General features: G+C 34.7%; 2 protein-coding genes across 6 annotated transcripts in view; both read left to right on the forward strand.

The window, feature by feature from the left end:
• Window positions 1–10,613, forward strand: part of LOC128875705 (moesin/ezrin/radixin homolog 1) — a 37,728-nt gene extending 27,115 nt beyond the window's left edge. For all 5 annotated transcript variants that reach the window (XM_054121528.1, XM_054121530.1, XM_054121527.1 and 2 more), the window contains 7 exons: window positions 4,113–4,235; window positions 5,829–6,101; window positions 6,184–6,513; window positions 6,620–6,862; window positions 6,993–7,168; window positions 7,250–7,466; window positions 7,542–10,613. In XM_054121528.1, coding sequence (XP_053977503.1) covers window positions 4,113–4,235; window positions 5,829–6,101; window positions 6,184–6,513; window positions 6,620–6,862; window positions 6,993–7,168; window positions 7,250–7,466; window positions 7,542–7,706 — 1,527 coding nt within the window. In that variant the 3' untranslated portion in view covers window positions 7,707–10,613. The remainder of the gene's footprint in view (window positions 1–4,112; window positions 4,236–5,828; window positions 6,102–6,183; window positions 6,514–6,619; window positions 6,863–6,992; window positions 7,169–7,249; window positions 7,467–7,541) is intronic.
• Window positions 10,614–11,366: 753 nt separating this feature from the next.
• Window positions 11,367–24,111, forward strand: LOC128875704 (mitogen-activated protein kinase kinase kinase 4). Its single transcript, XM_054121525.1, has 18 exons — window positions 11,367–11,524; window positions 14,211–14,345; window positions 14,860–15,139; window positions 15,245–15,436; window positions 15,875–16,065; window positions 16,179–16,595; window positions 16,706–16,951; window positions 17,048–17,269; window positions 17,347–17,763; window positions 17,824–17,931; window positions 18,003–18,162; window positions 18,229–18,682; window positions 18,763–19,125; window positions 19,197–19,384; window positions 19,463–19,631; window positions 19,718–19,840; window positions 19,906–20,057; window positions 20,137–24,111. The coding sequence occupies exons 1-18, from the start codon at window positions 11,445–11,447 to the stop codon at window positions 20,320–20,322; spliced, it is 4,083 nt and encodes a 1,360-aa protein (XP_053977500.1). The 5' UTR covers window positions 11,367–11,444; the 3' UTR covers window positions 20,323–24,111.
• Window positions 24,112–26,991: the final 2,880 nt, after the last annotated feature.

The following is a 26,991-nucleotide window of genomic DNA, read 5'->3' on the forward strand; positions in this document are numbered from 1 at the left end:
TGAAATATAGAAATTTCTTTTCAAACACTCGTCCATTTTCCAATTTTTTCAAACATTAAATTATTTCTACGTCAGAACGTAAGCACCTAGTTCAAGCAAATTTTGGTTTTCTAATTTCAAATATACAGGGTTGTCCACATGACTCTTAACAGCGCGATATATCGAAAACTATACCATCGATTTTATAGTTCTTGGTCTTAAATTGCATGGATCTAAAGTACCTTTGTAAGTACCTTGTTATAATACCCCCGCTCCCACTTAATTGGGAAGGGTGAGCCACTTCACGTTTATGTAGTTATAAATGCCCTTTAGATCCATGCAATTCGAGACCAAGAACGTTAAAATCGATGCCATAGTTTTCGATATATTGAATTATTAAGAGTTATGTAGGCCACCCTGTATATAGCCGTAAACTTGTTAATCGAACACTATTAAATGTCATTATGAGACCGGCTTTTAATTGTTTGAATGTTCAATAAAACATAATGGAAATTTAGAAATAATTAATCGTATAATTTCCTTGCAATGGTCGTTACAGTGTTGTGCCCCTCCGAGGACAAAACTTTTTGTTGGACACTGAATTATCGATTCTGTAACTTCTAATCATTAATGGGACGCGCATATTTATTTATTGAAAATATATATTTTATGACTTTAATTTTTAAAATATATTTTTATCAAAAGAATGAGGAATTATTAACAATGCAGCATAGAACAGAACAAATCAAGTTAATTACTTACGAATTGATTAATGAAATATTGAATGACAATATAGTACATGTATCAATCTTTAGATAAAACTTCGAATTACCTGATAGTCGAGTCAAACAAAAATGGCTTGGCACGGATCTTGTTAATATTCCGAATTCAATAAAATTCTTCAGCGGATATATTTTCAATAATTTATACTTTGACCCCCCCCCCCCCCCAAAAAAAATAAATATATTTCTTTAAATTTTAAAATGTTCCCTTAATAGTAGCGTCGGAGAGCGTCCAGGAAGTACCGTAAACGGTTACAATGTTCACCTATTATTAACTGGACACGTGTCAGTCTTGCTCTAACGAGTTAAGAGTACGTTGTCCATTAACGTGTCCTACAAAATTCACACGCTTGTTGCACCTGCAGCCTCAGTACGCCTACACCGCCCTTCTGTCTTTCATTTTTAATCACTCTTGTCCGTGATATTATGTAACCGTGCACAGGTACCAATAATGATTATGAGGAATCGTGTTACTGGCATTGCAAACTGAGATGTCAGCCGCGGTCAAGGCGACCGTGTCGAGATGCGATTGACACTTCCGTGCGTGGATGACTATTCGGTGGATGCGCGTTACGAGAGATGAGACTATCGAATATGTATAACAGGAAATACTTTCGACCAGTTAGGCTCGACAGATGACATTTTGTCCTTCTTCCCTTTTTCGTTGTACGGGCAAATTCATTTTATTTTACAAATACATTTTACATTACTTTAGGGATTCATTTGAAAGAAAACTGTAACACCTTTTGCAGCAAAAATTGGAATATTTGTTCGCGTTTGAACTACGTTTATCATTTTTTTTTGTAAGCTTCACAAATTAAATATATTAAAAGTTTCGAGTCTGTATCGTCTACATGTAACGATGAGAAACGAACCTAAAGGTTAGAATCATACATTTGTCGTTTGTTATAAAAATGGCACGAGTGCATGTCTTAAATAGAGTTTCTGCAAGTAATGGTCATAAAACACGTTGATTTTGTTCGTAAAAAAGGTTATACTATCGACGACGTCACGTTTCCTCATGAACGTGTCGACTTAATCTCAGTTGCTAATCCAAGCGAAAAAAAAACAACACTCATTATAAACATTATGTAAACTCACGAGTACGAGTGATCTTAGATTTTTACAATAACGGTATGTTTCTATACTCCTAACTTCAGCAAAGTATAAGAATGCTAGACCCATTATATTTTTCATTAAGGAAGATTAATGAACTAACGACACTTTCATAATGAACAAGAGAAGAACCAAGACGTAAAGACAACGTGTACTTGTGTCAAACTGGCCACCCAATAGGTATTGTGGCAGCCACATTGATATACAATGCTATATTGATATACAATGAATAATTATAAATTCAAAGGTAAATACTTAATATTTTAGTGAAAAAGAGAGGTCAAAATCCCTGAAAATAATTTTTATTGTTTTTTATATTTACAGAATTTACAGAATTTAAATAATACATATTATTATACATCTCTTATGGTTAAACTATGTTTACAAAAAATTGCTTTGAACATGTAATTATTCACACTAAATTCGTTTGAATGTAATTTATTTTCGATATTTATTTATTTATTTTCCAATATAAAGGGCGACTAGTTCGACACTACGACGAAACATTATCTATTAAAAATTAACCGATCGATCAATTGCTCAACGTACTGAAAAACTTTAAACAAATGACAATGTCGCAGTAGCTTCTAAATATTTCACCTTGTTCATCGAATTGATCCATTTAAAATATTAGTAACCAGTTTTGTTGAGTGAGCGTACCAAGTATTTAACTTGATCAATTCGTAAATTATTTATAAAATCTATCTCGTTTCAATTAAGCATGTTACTTATCGTTACGAGTAAAGAATGTTACGAAAAGTGTTCAAATATTTGATACTATTACCCGAAAAATAAAACTACAAAAATAGGCGTTTATAATAAGTATCCGTATATTAAATGATAAAATATTTGATCATTGTACACAATTATTGATCGGTCAATTAAAAAATGTTGTCCTGTATAGACTCAAAAAATTCAAACTGTTTAAGCTTCGTCTTTCTTCGGTCTAATTAGCGTCAAATTGTGTTATCAAATTAAGACCAATCATCGGCTAAGGTAAACATGAAAAGATAATACTGAGAAATGGGTCATCAATAATAATAGAAACAATAACGTCATCGATAATATGATGACTTGAAAATGGAACTGATTGTAGGATCGGTTGAGGGTTATCATTAAATAAATATTTCTGTACACTTCTGTTCTTAATACGCTGTGATATTAGGAAACAGCTGGTAACCGAGAAAACACAATTGTTTCTTATCGTTACTTTTTCATCATATAATCCACATTACAACCATCGATAAGATACATACATACTTACGTGTGTATAGATAATAACCGTGCCATACCATTCAATTGTCATCATATTGTAATTTTTCTATTAATAAAACCTTCTTACTCGTTTATCGCGTTTACGTATTTCAGCGATACCAGTGAGAGAGAAGACCTCTATGAGGCGTAAAACGAGTAACGGTGCAACTTCATCAGTATCATTAATCCTTTTGGAATGGCAAAAATGCCGCAGAAGTAGCAAACAAAATATGCGCTGTTTATGGCGAAGGTGCTATTGCTGAAAGGTCTTACGTTATCCTCGGGGTTCAATCATATTTAGTAACTGTTTTTACAAAACTATATTTTAATATAGCAATGAAGCTTTGATCGTAGAGATCTAAACAAAGAGTATGTTCTTGCGTCTATGCTACATTATTATAAACAGACAAAATCGGGCGCAAATGGTTAACACGTCCCGTGCCAGATTGATTTTTGATTATTTTTCATTCAATAGTTTTATTTCTGCCGCGTCATTGCGTCCTCCGTTTTATGTTACTTTATAACTGTTCTTGATTCGATTCAGCTTATAATCAAGCGATACTTGTTGCCACAATGACGCACATCTAAATAACTGATCATATATGGAGTTCGAGACATGTACGGACGTGTTGAATCTCATAGCATAACAATTGCGATTATTCTGTTTCAACGGAAAGTTCATTCGGTAAGGTATCGCAATGCCCGTATCACTGTGACGCGATACTCACCGATAATACGATATACTAGATATAAATTGTATCGATCACATCGTTTAATCTATGAATTATGTCATACGAATGTTTTGTTCCACTATTTTGCATGCCAACGTCAACCGATCCCATCGTGTGCTCCGATGAGAAACACATTTTGCACGGTTGTTGTTTTCGTTTAAATCGGCTGTAGAAGTTTCCCACTTGTTCGAGGAGAGACTTTGGTAGCCGTTCTCGGTTCTGTAATGTTAATCGAATGCGAACGTTTCAGGTGATGAGCCAGGAAGTCAAAAAGGAGACTCCGTTGCAGTTCAAGTTCCGCGCCAAGTTCTACCCCGAAGACGTTGCGGAGGAATTGATTCAAGATATCACGTTACGTCTCTTCTATCTTCAGGTACGAGAAATTACTGCGATCTGGCCGAGGATCTCCAAAGTTCTTTAAAAGTAATAGCAGGCGAATAAAATCAACGACAGGTTGATGTCGATTAGAAAGTTACTTGTATTCAGGGTTGGGTGAATATTTTTAATGTAATTGAAAATGGATTTGCATCCGTTAAAATCGTAGAGTGCCTATGTAGGCTCCATATTTTGTAAAGGTAATCATCGGTATGCTGCAAATTTTTTATGAATGTTGTAGATGCTTAGGAATATTTGTATATGCTTGACATAAGGTTACTTTATCGATTCATATACGTAGCATAATTTTTTATTAATATTACATTGTCCCCCCATGTCGTCAGGGTTAATAGTGAGGTGTTCTGTATCGGTAACCAATACCATGTAAAGTGTTTTTGTATTAACTATATACCAGATATTACCTATGCAAAACGTGTTTGTATTTGTTTTATAAATTTCTCATTTTTTGTACGATGTACTATAACGAGTACATCGTGTCCAATGCAATAATCACACCAGAAAGGAAATTCGAGTCACACAGTAAGAGGACAATTGTCGGTTATTCAGTTATTCAGAGTGGCTGATAGAATTACATTATACATCAACTTGGTCGAGCACATAACTGCACATTAGCACTCAATTTATCTGTAAGATAGATACGTTACAACTGATTGTGTATCACATCATGTTTAGCATTATCTTGTCTAAAACTATATTATCAAAAGGACTTTTTGCTTTTCGTTAATGCTTGTATTAAGATTCATTTTTTCTACAATTCCGTAATAAATTGCTAAACATTGATTTTATTTGCTATGTATTTGCTATGCTTTATAATTTGAATATAAATGTATTTCTATTATAAACATACGAATAATGTTCCAAATTATTTTTATCAAGGATAGAAATTACCAAAACTAGAGAGTCCTAAGTTTTTTTTTTTGTAAACAATAGACAAAAATATTAAATACGCATTCAGTTGTTTGCACACAGTCGATGGTTTAGAAATATTTGAACAATACAAAGTTTGGTTAACACGTTACGTACTTTTGGCTTTTATTATATTCCATTTGAATTTACATAATAGTTCGGTTCGTAGATGTCGTAGCCGCTATCGCCGATGGGCAACGACTTTGCTTATAAGTGCGGAGTCAAGACTACTTAACATAGTGTGAAATACAATTTTTTTTATATAATACCTTCTAAAGCGTTGAGTGTTTTTGTAAATAGCCGAACATAGGTTTATTATTCTTAAATTCTCTGCTTACCTACAAACTTCTATTGCAATCAGACTTCGGGTAGCCTCTTATTAAACGTATAGCGTTTATTAAACTTACACTAAATTTTAACACTTTTCTATTATACATGTTTCATGTTATCGGTGCTAAATATAAATGTTAGTCCTCTTAGTATCTTACAGTTTTGTTATACAGGGTGTTTCGTTTAAATCGGAATGGTTAAATATCTTTTGAAGGCATTAAAAAGCCGATATATCGGCTGTAAGGTACTAAGAGAGTTAATAAAAGAATCGCAATTTTTCGTCATCGTAAATGATTTGATAATTAACTGTTTGTCTTGTGTGAATTGCGTATAGGTAAAAAATGCTATTCTTACGGATGAAATCTACTGTCCTCCGGAAACATCAGTATTGTTAGCTTCTTATGCAGTCCAAGCAAGACACGGAGATTTCCTAAAAAGTACGCACACCGCGGGCTTCTTGGTGAACGATCGTTTACTGCCACAACGTGTCATGGATCAACACAAAATGAGTAAAGATGAATGGGAAAGCTCTATCACCAATTGGTGGCAAGAACACCGCGGTATGCTACGCGAGGATGCCATGATGGAATATCTCAAAATTGCTCAGGTATAGATCTAACGGTTTCGATCAGATAAACTTCATAAATTTATTCGTTGATCAACGTTAATGTTTTCTTTCGATTTCGCAGGATTTGGAAATGTACGGAGTGAACTATTTCGAAATTCGTAACAAGAAAGGTACGGATCTCTGGTTGGGTGTCGATGCTTTGGGTTTAAACATTTACGAGAAGGATGACAAATTGACGCCGAAAATTGGTTTTCCGTGGTCTGAAATTAGAAATATTTCGTTCAACGATAAAAAGTTCATAATTAAACCAATTGACAAAAAAGCGCCGGACTTCATCTTCTTTGCGACTAGAGTTAAGATTAACAAACGAATTTTGGCACTGTGTATGGGAAATCACGAACTCTACATGCGTAGACGTAAACCTGATACAATTGATGTGCAGCAGATGAAGGTACTTTATTTTTCGCTAATGTTTGTATTGTATCGTGCATTTTATAGTTTATCCATCTTTCCTGTTTCTGGACATCTGTATAACGTTATTCGTTTATAATTCAAAGGCTCAAGCTAGGGAAGAGAAAATCGCAAAACAGCAACAGAGGGAGAAGCTACAGTTGGAAATAGCCGCAAGGGAACGTGCTGAGAAAAAACAACAAGAATACGAAGAAAGACTTAGAAATATGGCAGAAGAGATGGACAGGCGGCAAGCTGAACTAACCGAAGCTCAGGAAATGATCCGACGTTTAGAGGAACAGCTTAAACAATTACAAGCGGCTAAAGAGGAATTAGAAGATCGTCAAAAGGTAAATATACTGAAAAGGTGGAAAGAATGTTCACAGATGAAATTCGGATTTAGTAATCCTCAAATTTAGTAAAACGCAATTTATAATTAAAAAAGACGAAGAATTAACGATACTTTTTTGTTTTGTGCAGGAACTTACAGCCATGATGGAAAAACTCGAACTTTCACATGAAATGGAAGCGGCAGAACGTGCTAAACTTGAACAAGAAATAAGAGCTAAGCAAGAAGAAGTACAACGTATACAGTCCGAAGTGGAGGCTAAAGATGCAGAAGCAAGAAGACTGCAGGAAGAATTTGAAGCAGCCAAGTATTGAAATATATTTTGTTGTTTCATGTATTATAGACGTATTTAAAGTCTCATTCAAACTCGATAAATTTGTGCAAATAGGTTGAGGCAAGAAGAAGCCGACAGGGCATATCAGGCTAGTACAACACCGCATCATCATCACGTTGAAGAGAACGAAGAAGGTGAAGAGGAAGGTGAAGATGAGGTTCCTCAGGGTGATGTTACTAAAGATCTTGCAACTGATGAATCGATAATCGATCCTGTCGAAGAACGGCGCACCTTAGCCGAGAGAAATGAACGTCTTCATGACCAACTCAAGGTACTTGTTCTTTTTCTTATGTTTATGTAGACCTATGCATTGTGTATGTGTTCGAACAAAAATAATATGTTTCAGGCATTGAAGCAAGATTTAGCACAGTCACGCGATGAGTCGAAGGAAACTGTTATGGATAAAATTCACAGAGAAAACGTCCGCCAGGGACGTGACAAATATAAAACACTTCGTGAGATTCGCAAGGGCAATACTAAGCGTCGCGTTGATCAATTTGAGAATATGTAAATTATGTATTCGTTTGTCTATTTGTCTATTTGTCTGTCCATTTCAACCTGCCTTTAAATTCTCTTTCAATTTTGTGTTCACGTGGACTCAGTAATCACTTATTATGTGTCAGGAATGTACAGATTCTCTGATCGATCTGTACAAGGACATTTTTTAAAACTTGTCAGATATATCGTTTTATAATATTTTTTTGAGATGCTCCGAGGAACAAGTCACCTCCAATTTGCAACGATGTAAAGTTTATAACACGTAATGCTATTTTTCGACGTTGATTCTATACTCTCGAATACAGCTAAGTATAAAAACTCTCATGATTGGCGAGGAACGCGACGAGCGACCAACTTATGCCGTCTTCCATATATGCTTCCACATTGACCGCTATTAAGTAACTTTTTGTGAAAAAGGATATTTATATATATTTTTTTTTACCATGAGTATATTTTCTTGCTGTTTTAGCTATGAAATATTTAACATTAATTCATAATAATAACTTCGTTGTTTTAGCTATGTCCTTAGCTAAGGTTGTTTCTTTTTTTTTAACGATTGCCTCCTCTGCTAAAATAACAAGAAAATCTGTTACATAATTTGTGAATATTATTTTAATTTTGTTCAAGCATTACATATGAATTTCTGAACACCGACACGCCAGTATTTTCTTTCTCGAAGTATTACTGTCGGTCACTGAGCGTATCGCCGCATATGTTGATTTTTGTTTACCGGTTATCCTTTTTGTCGCGGTCCTTATCACGTCGTCGCATATAGTCCGTCCTTGATAAGGATTTGTCTGATGAATATTTCGTATAGATATTTGCGTCATCTTTCGCTTTTATTGATGACCTAAGATTGATTTTATCATCAGCGGTTGCTATAAATTTACTATATACTCGTAACTTCTACTTTTATCCTGATTTATAATTTTGTTTATAACACGAGTTATCCAAATAGTAGACGAATTTATATTTTTTAGTGGTGTGGAATGTTTAGAATTTGTTTGCAGTGGGTTACAAATAACAACCAAATATTGGCCTAAAACAGATTGATAATGTACACGCGACCGCTTGATGTATGAAACATGAAATCAGTAACATCCGTCTTTACGATAAATATAGGAAAGTTGAGTACCACGTACGAACTATTTGCAAAACGTGCGAACGAATTTCAACTAATAATTTTATATTGAACACACTCGTGGCCTTTATTGATATACATATATTGAAATACTAGATACTAATATTCAATAATATAATATAGGAAAACGTAGGGATATCGCGTGACTCTTTGTATTGCATACCTTCAACATAAGGTAATTGCGCGGTTCCTATGAAAAGGATAGGTATCAAGATTCTTGAAAGCATGAAAGAGTGAATGTGAGAGAGAATGGGACAATAAAGAATAACGTACGAAAGGTTGAATGCTAGAAGAATATATAGAGTATGTGGCAGTCTGGTACGCCATATAAATTTTAAAACAGTCGTTTTCTTTTGTTCGTTTTTTTTTCTTGAAAAAAAAAAAGATTGTACGGTACATCGATGAAATTAATTAAAACTGAAGGGAACGAAGGTATAATAATCTCCAAATGCTGCCAATTTTTGACGGAATGCAAACAAAGAGCGTGACTATGAAATGAGATACAATCTTTGCATTAATTAAGTAGGGAAGATGATGATAACGTTAAAAAACACTAATCACTGTATCGGCATTTATACTTTATCATCATCACATGTTACAATAAACATGAAGGGAAAAAGTACAGGAAAAATAAGGATAGATATTTTTTGATTATATTTAATACTACAATTTACAAATTAGTAGTGTTATTATATTATTATTATTATTATTATTATTATTATTATTATTATTATATTTACAATCTAGCAGCGTTATTATTATTGAAATAATATTACATGAAAAAGCAACGTATTTTATAGTCAGCCTATTTGTACTCTTAAGGAAATTATCAAATTTGCATCGCGATTACTAAATATTTCATACGATGCAACGTCATGTTCTAATATTCAACGATGTAGACGAATACCATTTTTATAAAAATTTACCTGGATATTCTTCCCCACTAAACACTTGGTAAGAAAGCTATTTTTGAGACATTCCAAAAATTTCGTGTAAAATGTTTCTTGTCTACGTTGGGGTTTTTCAATTACACACGGATTTGTAATAACTTTAAACTACAAAGCATGGCCTTTTTCTATACACGTTTAGGATGTACTTAAGTAAGTATACTTATTTGAAAGAATGACATATTTTTATATATATAATATATATCATTCATTCACACATAAGAAAGTCGATGAAAAACCCTAACGTGGATTTATAAACGATCTATGTTCCTTATGAAGGTAATGGATACGAGATCATTTCTAACGTTTTTCCACGTGTAATAACTGTAAATATGTAAATTACCTTGCTAAACTTTTGGTTTGAAATGCGATATGTATAAATTGGTATTGTATGCCTTCATGAGGTCATTAACAAAGATTAATTTACACCTACATCTATGGTGCGCATCGCGTTCAACGTATCTCGGTGCTACAATTTTTCTTTGTGACATTCAAGCGTGTATAAGTAAAATAGCCGTAAATGCATTTCTGCTTTTTACGAAATTTTTGTAACTCTGGATATTTGACGGTACTTTCTAACGAAATAATCGAGTTCGATCAAAAATTATATTTGAATGTTTCATTTTTATATTTCAAAAAGGATCTTCGTAGCAGTATTATTGAATTCTTGAAACAGGAACACACATAAAACACACAAGGTACGATCACGGAGACGCATAGACATTGTATTTTATTGAAAACAATATTATTTGTTGGTGCGAGGATATATGAAAATCACTTGTACTTTGCGGAGAAAGTTAGACATTGTTTAAATAAAAAAAATCATATCATAGTTGTTAAATAAATTATTATTGTATCCTTTGTGTGCAATTGTAGTTTTTTTTTCAAGTATATGTTAATCACGTTTATTTTGAATCTGTTGTTTCTGAACAGCTTTGCTTCATTATAGTGACAACCTGCTTTTCGGCAAAGGCGAGTAGAAATACTAAATTACACGTTTCTCTGTATTTAAATTACTTTCCTAAGTAAAGTGGTCGCATTACGGTACTAATACAATTGTCCTTTCAGGAGATCTATTAATAATTATTTGTTATAAATAATGGGATATACAGAGTGTGCCCCAGTCGAGGTGACCATACTAAATAATTCATGCTGATATTTTCCGAAATTTCAAGGCCATCAATGGTTTCTTTAAATGGGTTGGAGTATTTTCATTATTATAATATTGTAGCTGATAATAAGATAAATTCGAATATGTATAATACGAAAATGTTATTCGTAAACACTTAAAACTATAAAAGTGAAAAATATATAAATTAGTAAGGAAAATAGCAAAATTAAACAGAAGGACGTCTAAGGAAAAAAGGGAGGGGACTGGAGCCGTGGACCTCAACATCTATGGAGCTTCATTTCTTCTAAATACTAAAATAAATTTGCACTCGTATTTACAAATAAAAATTCTTATTTCCATTTCCAACGTGTGTTTAGTAAATCTGTTTCAAAATTACCCGCTCTATCACGTGATTATTTCATTCACCAAATGTGTTTCGTATTCCGAACGGCAGCAGCGCAAGTGTATTGCACCTGCGCCAAGTCGCTCAGTTAACGTGGGTTAACGTCGGCAGCGCTGCATGAGATGTGATATGTTTCTTATTTGCGAAGAATGTTGGGTTACGATAGACAAAGCCATGCTACGAAAAATCTCTTCTCAGACTCTTCCGACGATGATACCGGTTACGTTAGGTGAGTTTTACATATTACACAATGTACACGTGGTTCGTGAAAATTTCGTTTAATACAAAAATAGCACCGGCTCTCGATTCGTAGTCGGAGTGGTGGCCACAACTTTGTTTACATGTCATCGAACATTTACTCGATTTTTAACGCTCCAAAAGTAGACCGCCGGTATCTTTGTACAACGAACCACGAAAAGGAGTGCTTACACGCTGGCCGCTCGTGCGAAACGAATGTCGTTTTTGGAGTGACGACATTTATTGAATTTCCAATGGCACTTAATTTTATAGTTTGGCATTTGTTCGTGGCAGAGTGACAGTGTTATGCGTTTACGACGACCGCGGATGATACAGAACGAGGAAACGATTGAATGTGTTTATCAGAGAACTATTTGATCCTATGCAAATAGTGCAAAGTATTATGCTGGTTAGTTTGATACGATACGACACCTGTTATACGGAACTGTAAGATCTAATATAGAATTAATTATTCCTACGTTATATGATTAAATAGTTATCGAATACGCATATTCCAGTCACAACTGTCTTACGTGGAGTGTTTTTCTAAACGTATACGAAGCGCATTGTTAGTTTTATGTTTAACATTCTTACGCATATCTGTGCCTTGTTTCGTGTTATTTATCGTCTGAAGTGTTTGGAAATTTTTAATAGAAGATAGAAACACGCATAGCGATATTTATTATTGATCCGTTTCTGCACGACGATAAATTGAATTCAATAATAATACGATATTGTCTATAAGATACGATTACGATTTATCTGTTTGTTTATTTTTATAAGTTTATAAGTTTTTTAATTACATGTTTTATATACATAAGTCCAAATAGAGATAAGAGAAAGAAGGAGAAGTAAGAAACGTGGGCATGAAATTGAACATAATATAAATATATGATATTTAATTCATTGTTATTAGTATTTCAATAGATGGTTATTTTTTACCAAGTATATATCAAATTAATGCAGTCAATTCGTTATGACTATAAATAACGATATTAGGAATTCATTTTAAATTCTCCAATTTCAATAACTCTGATCAATATTCCCTATGTACTATGATATTATCTCAAAACGAAGACATGATCAAAAATCGACTGATAATCCTGGTTGACGGTTGAAGTTGATTTCTATTTGAAAAATGAAAGACAATCAGTTAGTGGTTAGCGGTCAGCGATCAGTGGACAGGGATGATCAACCACAGTCATCCTTGATCCATGAACGACTATGTACACACGCGACTTCGAGAGATCTACAATATCGGTCGAAGGATCCGCGAAGAGTCTTCGCTGTCGAAGAAGAGAGGAAAGGCTAAACTTCGAATGCATCCATCGAGCAAAGAATTACCCCAACATTAATATTAGAGTAAAATCGTATTCCTCACAATTTCTTCAACAAGTATTGTTAATAATTAATTGAACTATTGTCAGAAATTAATTTATAGTTATTACAACCAATAGATATCAAAATATAGATAAATTTCTCACGATTAATGTCTTCAATGAATATTTAAGCGACTAACAAACATTACTGTATACATCGTAAATGTTTAATTAACGATATAAATTTTAACTGCGTCTCGAAGTTCCAGATTGTTATTGCAATGTTTATTTAGAAAGTAACATTTCCAGATATAAAAAGTATTAAATATATAAATTCTAACTGCGTCTCGAAGTTCCAGATTATTATTGCAATGTTTATTTAGAGAGTAACATTCCCAGATATAAAAAGTATTAAATATATAAATTCTAACTGCGTCTCGAAGTTCCAGATTGTTATTGCAATGTTTATTTAGAAAGCAACATTCCCAGATACAAAAAGTATTAAATGTTGATTAAACGTATTCGTCGAACATTTGTGTACTTTTTATTACTTGCAATATTCTCGAGAAATATCATGGATAGAATTATGTCTCTTCTACACGAGGATGGAATCAATTTAGGACTTTGTTTCGTGTATAATACAAACGGTCACAGTTATGTAATGTATTTCTCTCTTCGATACACATCATTGTTAAGGCCAAGGAACAATTGTCTCACTGGAAGTTGTCTCGAACGTGAAAATGAAAAGCATCGTTAGCTGGCTTATCCATTCGTAATTAAATGTTAATAAACAGTAACAGATTCTTTACTTTTGATAGATTGGTATCTGTACGAAATGTGAAAGAATTTCGACGACATTCGGCCAAGTTACAGCGATTTATATTTGAAAATGTAATCGAATATCAGGAAAAAGGACTTTTAAGTTTTAAATTGTTATTTACGAAACTAAACGTCGGATGAATAAACTGTAAATATAAACAAAATTTTGTCTTGTCATTCTCTGTAAGCTGTTAATTTTTAAAAATCGTTGAACTATGATTTTCATGCGTCTCAGGTGGCATCTCCCCCTAATTAAGCAGACAACGAACAGAGCGTAGAATGTATTATAATGTTTAATTAAGTACGACGTGCTTTAAGTCGAATACAAATTTACGCCCGTCGAACTAAAATGTTTGTTAACGATGTCAGCGTGCGTCGGCAATAATTTTTTATTATTCCAATACACAAAGTATTTCTATATATTACACTACATCTACATATATAGATGGATGTTTTTGGTAACGACAGTATTCGACAATGTATTTTTAGTATTGGGATTTGAAAATTGAAATTGCGTTCCGACGGCTTATGCTTTTGCAGCAAAAAAGGATCGAGCAGCGCAACCAGCGAATTCGACGAGTCGATACAAGCAATGTGCGATATTTACGGACAGACGCCGCCGAGAACACGACTGAATCGCAAGAAGAGGTATATGAAGCAGAAACTGAGTGGAGGGTGAGTTAATTAGAGCTTGTTCGTTTTCCTCTGTTAACGATTCTAGTATACTTACCTCCGCCAACTATCTTTTCAACTCGTTGACTAAATATTTATCTTCCTGTATCTGGTAAAACAGTTTCAAACAATTATACGAATCAGACATTTCAAAATTATGTATATCGCTATCTGCAAGTCAGATTATCTTTAATGATCGATTAGTGTATACAAAAGATTACCTATAAATTGTTAAAAATAACTTTTTCCATTGTTACGAAACAGTGGCTAAATTTATGTATAAACATTTCAAGTTTGCGTGTATCACGGCAACTGTTGTATTTCGTTGTTAAAAAATATCGAGACTAAACGTTTGCTGGCACTTCAATTCATATTTTTAATGAATTTAGTTATACGAAGTTGTATTATTACGTTTCACTATTGCACAATGATATATTATAAGAATACTTTTATTTATTATATAATTTCTTATATAATATTGTAATGCTCGATATTAATACGGCATGTTCATTTTCAGAGATGTTAAGTCGTTAGAGAAAGAAACGCCATCGAAAGCAACGATTCGCAGACGAAACACTTTGGACAACATAATATTTAACGAGATGTGCGACAAAGCAGACAGAGATTGCGAGAACGAGTTCAATCAGGACATAACGAAGGAAGAGAATCGAAAATGTAAGAGAAGCTTGAAATTGTTGCGCGGCAACGAAAGGGACTTAAAACTGGACATGGAAGTGGCGTACAATTATGCCGATAGATCGGATCACTACAAAGCGTCCACCCCGAATCATATGAAGGTATGGGACGGACGTTCGTTAAAAGAAAATATTCTTAAGTGTTTGAAGCCTAAACAAAGTGCTTTGGCTAACGTTCAAATGAGAACTAATTGGAAGTGTTTACAGATTGAAACTAGAAATAGATTTCGAAGTCTGCGGTCAAAGCCCGTCGATATAGAAGAGAAGAGGGTTCAATATGAAGTTGAAGAGCAAAGTTTAACTTCGGATACCACGGAATCAGTTGTTCAGTCGCCGAGGGCGCTGAGTTTTAAGGAACGAGAAATATTTCACGACACATTTTCTTTTCTGATTAGACTGGTAAATCTGCATTCATTCTACACATATACGTATATGATAACTTATATTTTTATAAACGTACATTGTCATCCATACGTTATCGGACACTTGCTCCACTATATATATATATTTATCGGGTCAACACAACTTATAACTGAATACTCTACTTATACAAAATGATTTAAAACGAAAAAATAATCAATGCGAGCTCACTTCTCGTTCGCTTACACGCACTTCGTTGACAACTGTCGGTCTCAAGCATCTCCGATTCCACTCGGGAGATACCACCAAAAATAGGAAAACAGTGTTTTATAATTGGTACGCTCGCGCCGTTATATATATGTAGGAGTGTAAAGAAAAAATAATGCACGATGATTCGAACCCACAATCCTTGGATCCACAGTCGATAGCTTTACTTACACGATCAATCCCTAACGATAATTTTTTAACACGTTAAAGGGAAGTACAGAACGCAGTTGTCGTCGTCAAATGAGTCACGAAGAATCTCGATGGCAAAACGAATTGAAAGACTTGATATGGCTCGAATTACAAGCTCACCATGCAGATCGTAGTCCAATGGCTCAAGACGAGTATTTATGTAAACAACGCGAGGGCGTAGAAGGGTTACTTAAAGAAATAATGGAATACAGGTGAATCATAAAAATACCAAAAGCGTAAAATCTGTGTAACTAATAAATATTATTACTCTGAAGATGATTCCAAACATACAAAGATTAAAATAGAACAAATCATTTGTTTATAGATACGATCCCATCGCGAATGTGAAGGATAATAATGCACCTTGGATCAATGTTAACGACACAGATGTTGATCGAGTAATGAATCCTGGTTCAAGTCCAAATATAGAACTCGGAATTTGTCCAGGTTGTCTTTCTATGTACTGTAGAGCATGTGCGCGAGCACAAGGTGAAGCGTTACAGCAAGTGGAAGCCCTGTTGGCTAGATTGGAGGCAGCAGAAGCGCTTTATCCTTCGTCGCAAGCCTTGGCTGCGCATTATCCATTGTATAAAAGTGCAGAATTTACTAGTCGAGTAAAAGCAATGTGTTTGTGGTATAATATGACCAAACATCATCGTCTTAAATTACAAATTTTGGGAAAATTACTAATGATGTTACATACCAAGAAAAAACACGATGAGACTGGAGATTCTGGGATAAGGTACGACTGGCAATATAACAACACGCTTGATTTTTTTTAACATGTTTTTCCGTGAAGCGGAGAAAATTATGTTGTTTTTTAAATTTAATATTTCATATTTTTTACTTCAGTTCACGAGGCTCAGACACAGTTGATTCTTTGGAACATCGCCAAACTCTGGTGCGGTTCGAAATATCAAATCAACAAGAAGAATGCTCCAGTCCCTCAGACAGTAACAATAGTAATAATTCATCAGCTGGTTTATCTATTGTACAATCATGGCCCCCTACTCCAGACACTTCTTGCACATTTACGGAATACGAGAGAGGCGAGCGACTTGATTTTTATTTGGTCGAGTTCGATCGGCACGCTTACAGGTGAAATTTAAAAGTTATCATCAGGGTGAACTTTAGCTGCCTAGAGGTCCTCCAAACTAAGGGCTTTCATTCTAATTATATTTCATTGGTACATAGGAAGTATATCGAAGATGTGTTGAAAACTCGAGGGCTTGGAAAAAGCTTAAATTTCCTGGAGAGATTGCACACTTCTATCTTGAGAAAAGCAAGACTGACGTTAGAAAAAGGTAATATAAGTAAATCTAGTGACGTAAACGAGGAATATGAAGGTGACGAACAGCTGCGTCGATATGGTGTATGGTGTCCTGAAGCAAGAGAATTGAATCTTCCATCGTATAGGTAGAAAAATTGAGTAATGTATCGTATTTATGTCCCATTCTTTAAGTTTAGCAATGAATAATGATCGATCTTTTCAGAGCCGCTTTTGTATTTCTTTCCCGAGTGCCGTTGGACGTTGTACACGAATTCCTGAGAATGAGATTAGAACAGAAGCCGGAACAGCCTAGTCCGTTATCGGTTCGACAACTTATGCGTGAACTCAGGGAAGGTCTTAGAATTGCGTGTATACATCGTGACAGATTTGCTGCTCATTCTTGTGCAGCGGTCGGTAGCGATGCTGATACTTGCAACCATTTGTTCCAAGAAAATGTAAAAGACTTTGATGAAAGTTTGAAAGCTGTTTTCGAAGTATATCTTGACTATTTACAACAGTGGGTAGATATGGTACAGCATGATAGTTTTCATAAGAACTTGATCATGGATGAGTGGATATTTGTAAAATCGATCGCAGGAAATATATCGGATGGGTACAAAATTGCTGGTGTGAAATTTTGGTAAGTGTTATTTCACACTTCCACAAATATATTATGTATGTTTCATACCTTCGTTTATAGTGAAATCGCCAGAACGATGATCAAGCAAGTCAAAGAATTCCTTAACGAAAGACCTCGAGAGATTAATGAGAGTACAGAGGATTGGAACGACGATGACTGGTTAAACAAGTAAGAGAAGATTCATTCTTTTGTCTGTAAAGTAGTTGCATATATGTGTTCCATCCTGATACATGGTTCAGATTACAAGTTATATTCGTGGGTCGTGAATGGCAAGGGATGTTCGTGGAGGCTCGAGAAAAGGTCGTCAAAAGTGTCACCCTTGCTAGATGTGTACAACGTGACATCGAAAAATGGCCTGTTTTCACCAAGGTGTTGGAAGAATCATTAGTAGATTTAAGGGTAAGAGTTGTTGAGAATGTAGTTGAAGTACTACAAGATCTATACAAATATTCCTTATATATTTAGGAAAGAGTTTTGGATCTACGACATCAGATAACAAGTGTTATTAAGAATTTTCAACATGACATTGAAGAAGTAGAAGAACCAAAGGCTGAATGTGATAGATTTGCTATGCGTTCAAGAATAAGAGAAATACTTCACCAGGCTTATCGAATGGGATTTGACTATCATAAAGAGACATGTAAATTATTTGCGCTTGGAGACAAGGCTGTTTTAGCGCGAAGTTTAGTTTCTTTTGCTCTTTTGTGGATGGAATTCGTCAGAACACGCTGTGAACGCGGGAGGGGTTTAAGACCTAGATGGGCAAACCAAGGTTTAGAATTTTTAATTACGGTATGCGAACCGCATAACACCAAACATTTGACCGATGACGAATTTGAAGAATTGAAAACATGTATGGATCGTTGTATATCACACGTTGTCGGAAGTGCCAATACTGGCGCGCACGTAGAAGCAGAAAGTGAGTGACTATTTTTAGGTTATGATTAAATCATCCTTGCATCGTAATCAGACATTGTTCAATGGCATATCCGATTTCAGACTTAAGAAGATTATCTCGCTCGAGAGCCTCGTCACCTTGTCATACTAGAAGCAGAACTGCAAGTCTAAGTCTTTCTCAGAAGCCTAAAGATATTTTTAAATCTCCTGATACCACGTTAAATCTTAAAAAGTCCTCGCCAAGCGCAATCGATGGAAATGTAGGCGTGATTTTAAACACGCCTGATCGTTCGGTATCCAGACAAGAGCGAGTTATTCGCGCTATTACAAAGGTGGAATCGGAAATTGACGAAAGGCTCAGGAGCCGTGAACTTATTGGTCTAGTTACAGATAGGAAAGCTGTCGATAGAGTGCGTATCAAAGCAAGAAGAGTTACTTTTACCTGGCAAAGAGGCATTAAAATAGGTAAATGGGTTAAACTACATTTATTGTTATAGTAGTATATGTATATTGTATGTAATAACTATTAATTGTAGGCCAAGGAAGATTTGGTAAGGTGTATACAGTAGTGAACAATCAAACTGGCGAATTATTAGCAATGAAAGAAGTTCAATTACAACCGGGCGACCATCGAGCGATTAGGCGGGTTGCCGAGGAATTACAAATATTTGAAGGAATTCAACACAAACATCTAGTCCGATACTATGGTCTGGAAATACATCGTGTACGGTGATAATGTTCTGTTAAAATATTTCTGCGTTTAGAATTATAATAGTTATTAATGACGTTCCGTTTATCGCAGGAGGAAATGTTAATCTTTATGGAATTTTGCGCCGAAGGAACTTTGGAAAGTCTAGTAGCGGGCAGCGGAACTGGTTTGCCGGAATCGTTAGTTCGAAAATATACTCATCAACTTTTATCAGCTGTAGCTGTCCTTCATTCTCATGGAATAGTACATCGTGACATTAAATGTAAGTTCTACATTGTATCATATTCATTTTACATACTTGGGTTAATACAATATATAAATCATTTAATATTTATATTTTATGTATAGCCGCAAATATTTTTTTAACGGATGAGGCTAATTGTTTGAAACTTGGAGATTTTGGAAGCGCTGTACAAATTAAAGCTCACACTACGATGCCTGGGGAATTACAAGGTTTTGTTGGCACTCAAGGTTAGTATGATGTATCTTTTACAACTTTTTCTACCGTTAAAGTGATTTAACGTTGTTTTGTGCAGCTTACATGGCGCCAGAAGTATTTATGAAATCGGAGACTGGCGGTCATGGTAGAGCCGCTGATATATGGTCGGTTGGTTGTTGCATCATAGAAATGGCTAGTGGACGACGACCTTGGTCAGATTATGATTCTAATTATCAAATTATGTTTAAGGTATGATATAGCAACGATACTTCGTCATTCATGTCATGCATTTGTGGATATATTGTATTTTATGTACAAAATGTCTTAGGTCGGAATGGGTGAAACACCAACGTTGCCAAAAAATCTTTGTGTCGAAGGCATCGACTTGATCAATAAGTGCTTGCAACATGACCCAAAGAAACGATTAACTGCGCATGCCTTACTTACATTACCGTTTGCGCAAGCATACGAAGATGTTAATGCTGACTTAGCGGTACTGCGCCATCAAGCATAATATAAGAGTTGAATTAAACATTTCAACTTGAAATAATTACGAGTTTTATAATATTGTCATCTTCATCAGGTTAAATATATTACTTAGTTTTACCCTCAGTTACCCCACGGATACAAAATGGAACCAACAAATCTTCCGATCTCCCGGATTTGGCTGCTTCGGGAGAACCGATGATGGTTCCGTGGTAGACTACATACCTGAGCCTCATACTTTTTCCCTCCAGCTCCAAACCTCCTTTTTCTGCTCATATGGAAATCCTATAAATTTCAAAAATACATGGACTCATAGTGATCCCCGTGGGTTAACTCAAGGTTAATACCAAAAGTACTTGTAGAAGCCCAAGTCTCTCGATTATTTTAATGTTTTTTCTTGACAATTCTATTATTTAGATGGCTGTGCAGTTTTTAATACATAGAATTATGTTATTGTTGTATGTAAAATAGATATTCATTTATTACAAAAATTTCGTTTCTCAGTCTCGAGGTGAAAATGATTATTCAGCAATTTTCGTAAGTATACACTACAGTAGAGAACAATTTTATCTAGGTAACGAATAAGAATAACGAATATTTTATTTAGATACAAATTTAATCGTATTACGTAAATGGACAAATAAGTATGTATTTGCTACGCAAACGATCTATTCCGTTTTAGAGCTTTATGTTATGTACTTTAACAATGATGAAAATCGCCGCATTGTTAGAAAAAATGTAATTCAATTAACAAATGTAATCTTTAATCCCAATTACAAATAATTTGTTATCTTTTATAACTACCGACTACAATTACGATTGTAATTGTTACACAATGCAATTTTAGTGTGTTAAATGTTGATTCGATTACATTTTATTTAACGTTGCGTCGATCTTTCCAAAATAAAGATACACGGTGTCTGTATCGTTCATATATCGAATAAGTACTTATTCACTCATTTACGTTATTCCAATAAATTTTTGTGTAGATAAAGTTTTCTAGCGAGAGAAGGATCAAAGTTTTATCCAACAAGTGAAACGATTTTATCTAGATTCTATATTTGTTCAAATAACGCCGTGTTCCAGCACGTACCGCCTAATGTAACTAAAGTTGTTCATAAAATGTTTGAAAGACTACAGCAAAATATTATGCAGCTGTTAACATATATAAATTAAAATTAACATTCCAATCCCGAGAGAGGTATTTGTATAATATATTCACAAGTGTACTTTAAATTATTTTCTAATCCTTTCCTTTTAGTCAAGCAATGTACTGTAACTGGTGTAAACACTATATTGTAAATGGAATAAAATAGTTACAAAGATGATGTCACAATAGTGTTTATTTTGCACAAGGAAACGTACACATAATACAACATACTTGGTTTAAATTAATTACAGAGGTATGTCGTGTATGCTTTCTGTATAAACAGAAAGCGAAGTGTGCTTACAAGTTTAATAATCATTAGATATATCGCATACGAAGACGACTATTTCGCGAACAATGTTTTACTCACGATTTCTTGGTCGTTATCGACAGTTACAATTCTTATCAATTACGTTACTATCACATTTTATAATTCATATGTATAATTTCACGCTAGCGATAGTTGTCTTCGTACGATTATTTTTTTTTAGAAGTTTGACCGAACTTTCGATATATACGGTTCAGTTAACTTCATTTTATAAGCAATTCTATCAGTTACAAGGACGTGTCCTATTTGATAAAATCGTCGCTACGGTGGCTTTCGCCTGATATGCGCGATATTCTTGGCCGCAAAGGTGCAATCGCAATGATTTTGCGATACCTATGAGTATTTTAAATAACATACTATTTTACCTTACATCTAATAGGTATTTGTATCTTAAACTAATACAGAACACTTTCATATATCGTACACATATGCGCGGAATATCTATACATTCTCTTATGCGTAAATGCGTATTTGTTGATATGTGCATACCTGTATGCATAGTTGCTTATGTATATAATTGCATATAATTTTATTTAGTAACGATTCAAGGAACCTTCTCAATTCCTCGCGCCATTTAAAGATTCATTCAGCGATAAGAAAAAGCAGAACATCTTAGAGTTTTTATATAAAATTTCTGATCAACTAGTACTAGCGATTCGGGCGAACATTTGTCCGCTTATTTGAAATATATTTCCATAAAACAATCAACCAAATATTTGTTTACCGTCGATAAGATTGCTAAGATTATTTGTTTCAGTTAGAATTAATTATTTAAATAATTAATTTAGAGGTGTTGTATCAGTAAATACTATTTAAAAATTATATGAACCGCGTTATACGTTATACAGTGATTCATTATGGAACCGCTAAAGAGTATTAACAAATTTTCCAACTGTTCGTTGGTAAAATTAAATCACTGACTAATACTCGATAATAAATCCATCGTATAACGACAATATACACATACATTTAGATGGGAACTTACATAAAGCCGCGTACAGACTCAAAAGCCAAGGCGACCGGAGGCAACATAAGTTCGGATCTCGCGAGTGCCAACGCGCGCCAAGATTCGAGCTCGCGCGGGTTCGATTCGCTTGGCTCTTCGGTCTGTACGCGACGCGATACACGTGTCTGTACAGAGGAAGTAATTTACAATAGAGTTAACGAACTTCGTAAAATATCGATAATGTCAACAGATGCGTGTACTTGTGTGTATTCGGGTCCCATGGAAATGACCGACACAGATTTCGTCGAGGAGAATTCACTGACGGTAGTTTCGACCAACACCAATATTAATCGCGATATACATTCTCTGCGTGGACAATTACATGCGTTATAGTAGATAAATCTTTAAGTTAAACGCAGAAAATGTATATCAATATTGCTGTCGATCAAATCTATGTGGTATCGGCGAAATCTGTATCAGTAATTTCTATGGGACTCACGTAATCACGTATCCACTAATTGTAAGTTACAAATACAGTAAACTCTGCTCGTTCGTTACAACCGAGCAAGCGTAACGACGTCAGCACGCGGATAGCACCGACCGATAGCATTTATACGTTTCGGGTTGATAAAGTTAAATCTTTCGCTATCGATAGAGTTTGGTACTTAAGAGAAGTAGCTCTAGTTACAGTAGTTATTAGACGTAGAAGATTAAAGTGATAGACAGATAGAGCTATCGTCGACGTTCGCCGGTCTATCAAAGAAGGGCGAATCGCCGACCTACCTAAGAATTGGACAGGAATGTACTGTGCGGGGGCCAACACACGAACGATTGGCCACGTTTAAAATGTGTTTGCAACAGACGAGGTCCGTGCGCTAGAAATCTCTTCTCTACTTAACGTGGTTAGTTTCTCAGTCTCTAATCGTCTATTCTGTCTCTTCGTTGCGTCTATTCGATATGTTGCACGGTCAAACTATAGCGCGAGACATAATTATAACCCACCCAATGGTTTTGTTTATGTTTTTTTTTTTTTTGTATTTAGAGATACACGATTCTTATCACGAGGGATACCATTCCCTTTTACATCGTCACAAGATCAGTAGAGAGCTGTGACAATTTGGAAGGGAGGTAGTGCTCTCTAATCAGAAATTATGAGGTTTGCGTAATAGAATTTACGGTGTATGTTTATGTAACGTATATGCTATATAAACCATATTCGGTTTAAAAGCAATAAATAAATAATAATAGAATTTACGGTGTAAAGCAGGGCTTCTTAAACTTTTGCGCAACCCAAAAGATATAAAATAAGGATACGTAAATATTTTGTGACGATTTATTGACTAGGTAACAATATATACATAAGAAAAAAGCATGGTTTTAGAATTTTTTTTAAAAACATACAAAAATATGAAATTAAAAATTGCTCAAAAACTTGTAAAATTGTACTTATTATAGTTACAAAAATTGTATATCCTTTTTTTCATCAAAACTGCATTTTTTGCAGAACATAAATAAAAGAGAATGTTAAATATTTTACATTAAAATGCCCTGGTGTAAAGTATAAACAAAAATGTTGGGTGAGCTATCGTGTTGCCATTTTTATTGCAGGAGAATTTCTAAATTGAAGTTGCCGCCATTTCTCGGAAAATTTAGCAAATATGAAAAACAAATTTTTAACTCGACTTTCCGACTTTTAATTTAAAAAATTGCATTGTAAATCCGAATAACTCGGTAATTTTCATGGCATACTCGTTGAATTCCTTCGCGTAAATGTGTGCGTTTGAAAATACTTTCGTAATTTTAATAGAAATACAATCGTATTTTAATTCGAAAATGTAGTTTGTCATGTTTTGTGCTCAAACATTTTTTTCCCCTTAAATTGCAATTGCACGATGATACGAAGACATATACAAGCGAAAATGCGTAATTGCTTAGTCTTTAAAGTAATTACCATTCCAAAGCTTTAAACACTTTTAAACATACACGATATAGATAAATATTAAAAGGTGTAGTTATAGACTTTAGAGGTCAATTATTTTTCGTAGGACGTACATAATCGAATAATAATGTTGTAAATAAGTTACTATGTAAGTTATATAGGGAAGTCTATAGAATTTCGCTATGTTGCCTTCGAATAATTGATAATTCTAAAGACACGTGTACGACAGAATACGATTCTGGAAAGCGTTATGTATATGCTTATATACTTATGTAGTTAATGAAACGAACACTTTGCGTAGACGCGGTCAACTATAAAATTTATGCTTATATAGTTAACGATAAAAAGAAACTCCATTGTTTCTGAACATATTAACAGATCTTGTTAAGTCAACAACTTACGCTAAATTATTTGAAATCTTCTACAACGTTCCATTTAAACTTTTCAGGCTATATACTTGTTTACTCGATGGAAAAAGTATAGAGAGGTTCAAAAACCTTTCCGATGTCAGCTGTATTTTTCTTCAACAAAATTTTCTATTTCTTAAAAGAAAAATATTTTAGAAATTAAAGGTGATTTAAAAAAAAATAGTTGTCCTCCCTATGTCAACAATTTGCTAATGCGTTTTGACTTGTATAATAATCTGTTTTCACTTAACTAGCATGTAGCGTTACTTCATAGCAGCTGAATGAAAAAAACTTACAATTAAAAAATACTGCAAGTAAATAAAAGACGGGACAGTTTTCAACCCAATAAAGAGTTAAAGTATCATTTAAGTACCTCGCTATATTACTCCAGCCAACTATACGTCCAGACGTTGCAGCCTTTGAATATTTCTAAATAACACTAACTAATCGTTCGGTTATAATTAAGTTACAGCTCGCTAGAACACGTAAAGTGATGGGAGTAAATTTACCAAAGCACCAATAGTTTAACGATACGTTACCATTAATGACCGTTTGTCGTTAACTACTACTAACTAACGATTACAATCAAGCGGCAAGGAAAACAACGAAACTGTTCGCTTTCGGTGGAAAGGAACTTCCAGCGCTCGGACGTTAACCCTTTGGCCTACAACCACGAGTCAAACTCGTGGTAAGGAATTTGGGCTATAAACAACAAGCACGAGTCTGACTCGTGGTACTTCGTTCGGACATCCTACCTTCCCGTTTATTATGGCTCGAGCAATCGGGAGATGGCTTGTAGGTCGAGGAGTTAACGTTCGAGGTTCTTTGTAATAGGACTAGTGTTTACAATAACCGACCGATCTATATTGCCTACTACACGCAGCGACTAACGTTTAAACAATTTCGTCTCTGTCAGTCGAATTCGGTCGTTGATTATGAGATAAGTATTTGTACGCGTGTCCTATGAAAGGGATAACAAGATTATAGTGCCCGCGTTAACGAAGAATTTTTTAGAAAAATCTTTTAGATTTAAGACTTTTGCGTGTGTTATTCCTCGTTGTAGTTGATGTCACGTCCGATTACAGCTTGCTGCCGACGTTTCGGAAATCATCAAGGGCTAGATAGCTCCGTTACCGAAGCGCTTTTCATTCAGGATGAGTTTAGATTCCCTTGTGTTCTTTCGTTCCTACATTTTCTATCTCTCCTCGATTTACAATGTTTATAAAATTCAGTTTGTACATATTAATTAGGACAGCTTTATAAAGTTACAGAATATGCGATCGATAAACCTAGCTAATATTTGTAAAGTTTCGAAGTTCGTAACAAAGTCATACAGTATAAAATAACGAATTTACGAGCTTTAACACTTACGAATTTAGAATATCGGGTCTTTCAAACTCGGCGGTTTTTTTAATTCTCTTATAAAATACAGATGACATTGTGAACGTTGATTTTCATAAAACAATTCAACAATTTAAACACGTTTTTATATTCCGTACAAAGCTATTTTTATAAATGGGATAAATGATGCTTCTAAAATATGTCAAGACCTAGGCGAATTCACAACGCACCCTCAGGGGCTGTAGCATGTAAATAAATGAGATGTCCCAAAAATTCGATCAAAGGTGTGGTTCGGAAGGCGATTTGAAACAACTTTTTCCTTGGCAAAAATGTTGTCCGAGACTTCGTGAAGGAGATATTAACGGAAAACCCCGATCAATCAGTAGGCTACGCACTGACAGCCGCAGTAGCATAAGCTACGCAATGACAGCCGCAGTAGCATAGGCTATACGCGCCAGACTGCCACAGTAGCATAGACTACGCACTGACAGCCGCAGTAGCATAGTCTATACGCGCCAGACTGCCACAGTAGCATAGACTACGCACTGACAGCCGCAGTAGCATAGTCTATACGCGCCAGACTGGCGCA

Source organism: Hylaeus volcanicus, chromosome 4 (genome assembly GCF_026283585.1).
Source record: "Hylaeus volcanicus isolate JK05 chromosome 4, UHH_iyHylVolc1.0_haploid, whole genome shotgun sequence".
In the NCBI taxonomy this organism is placed as follows: domain Eukaryota; kingdom Metazoa; phylum Arthropoda; class Insecta; order Hymenoptera; family Colletidae; genus Hylaeus; species Hylaeus volcanicus.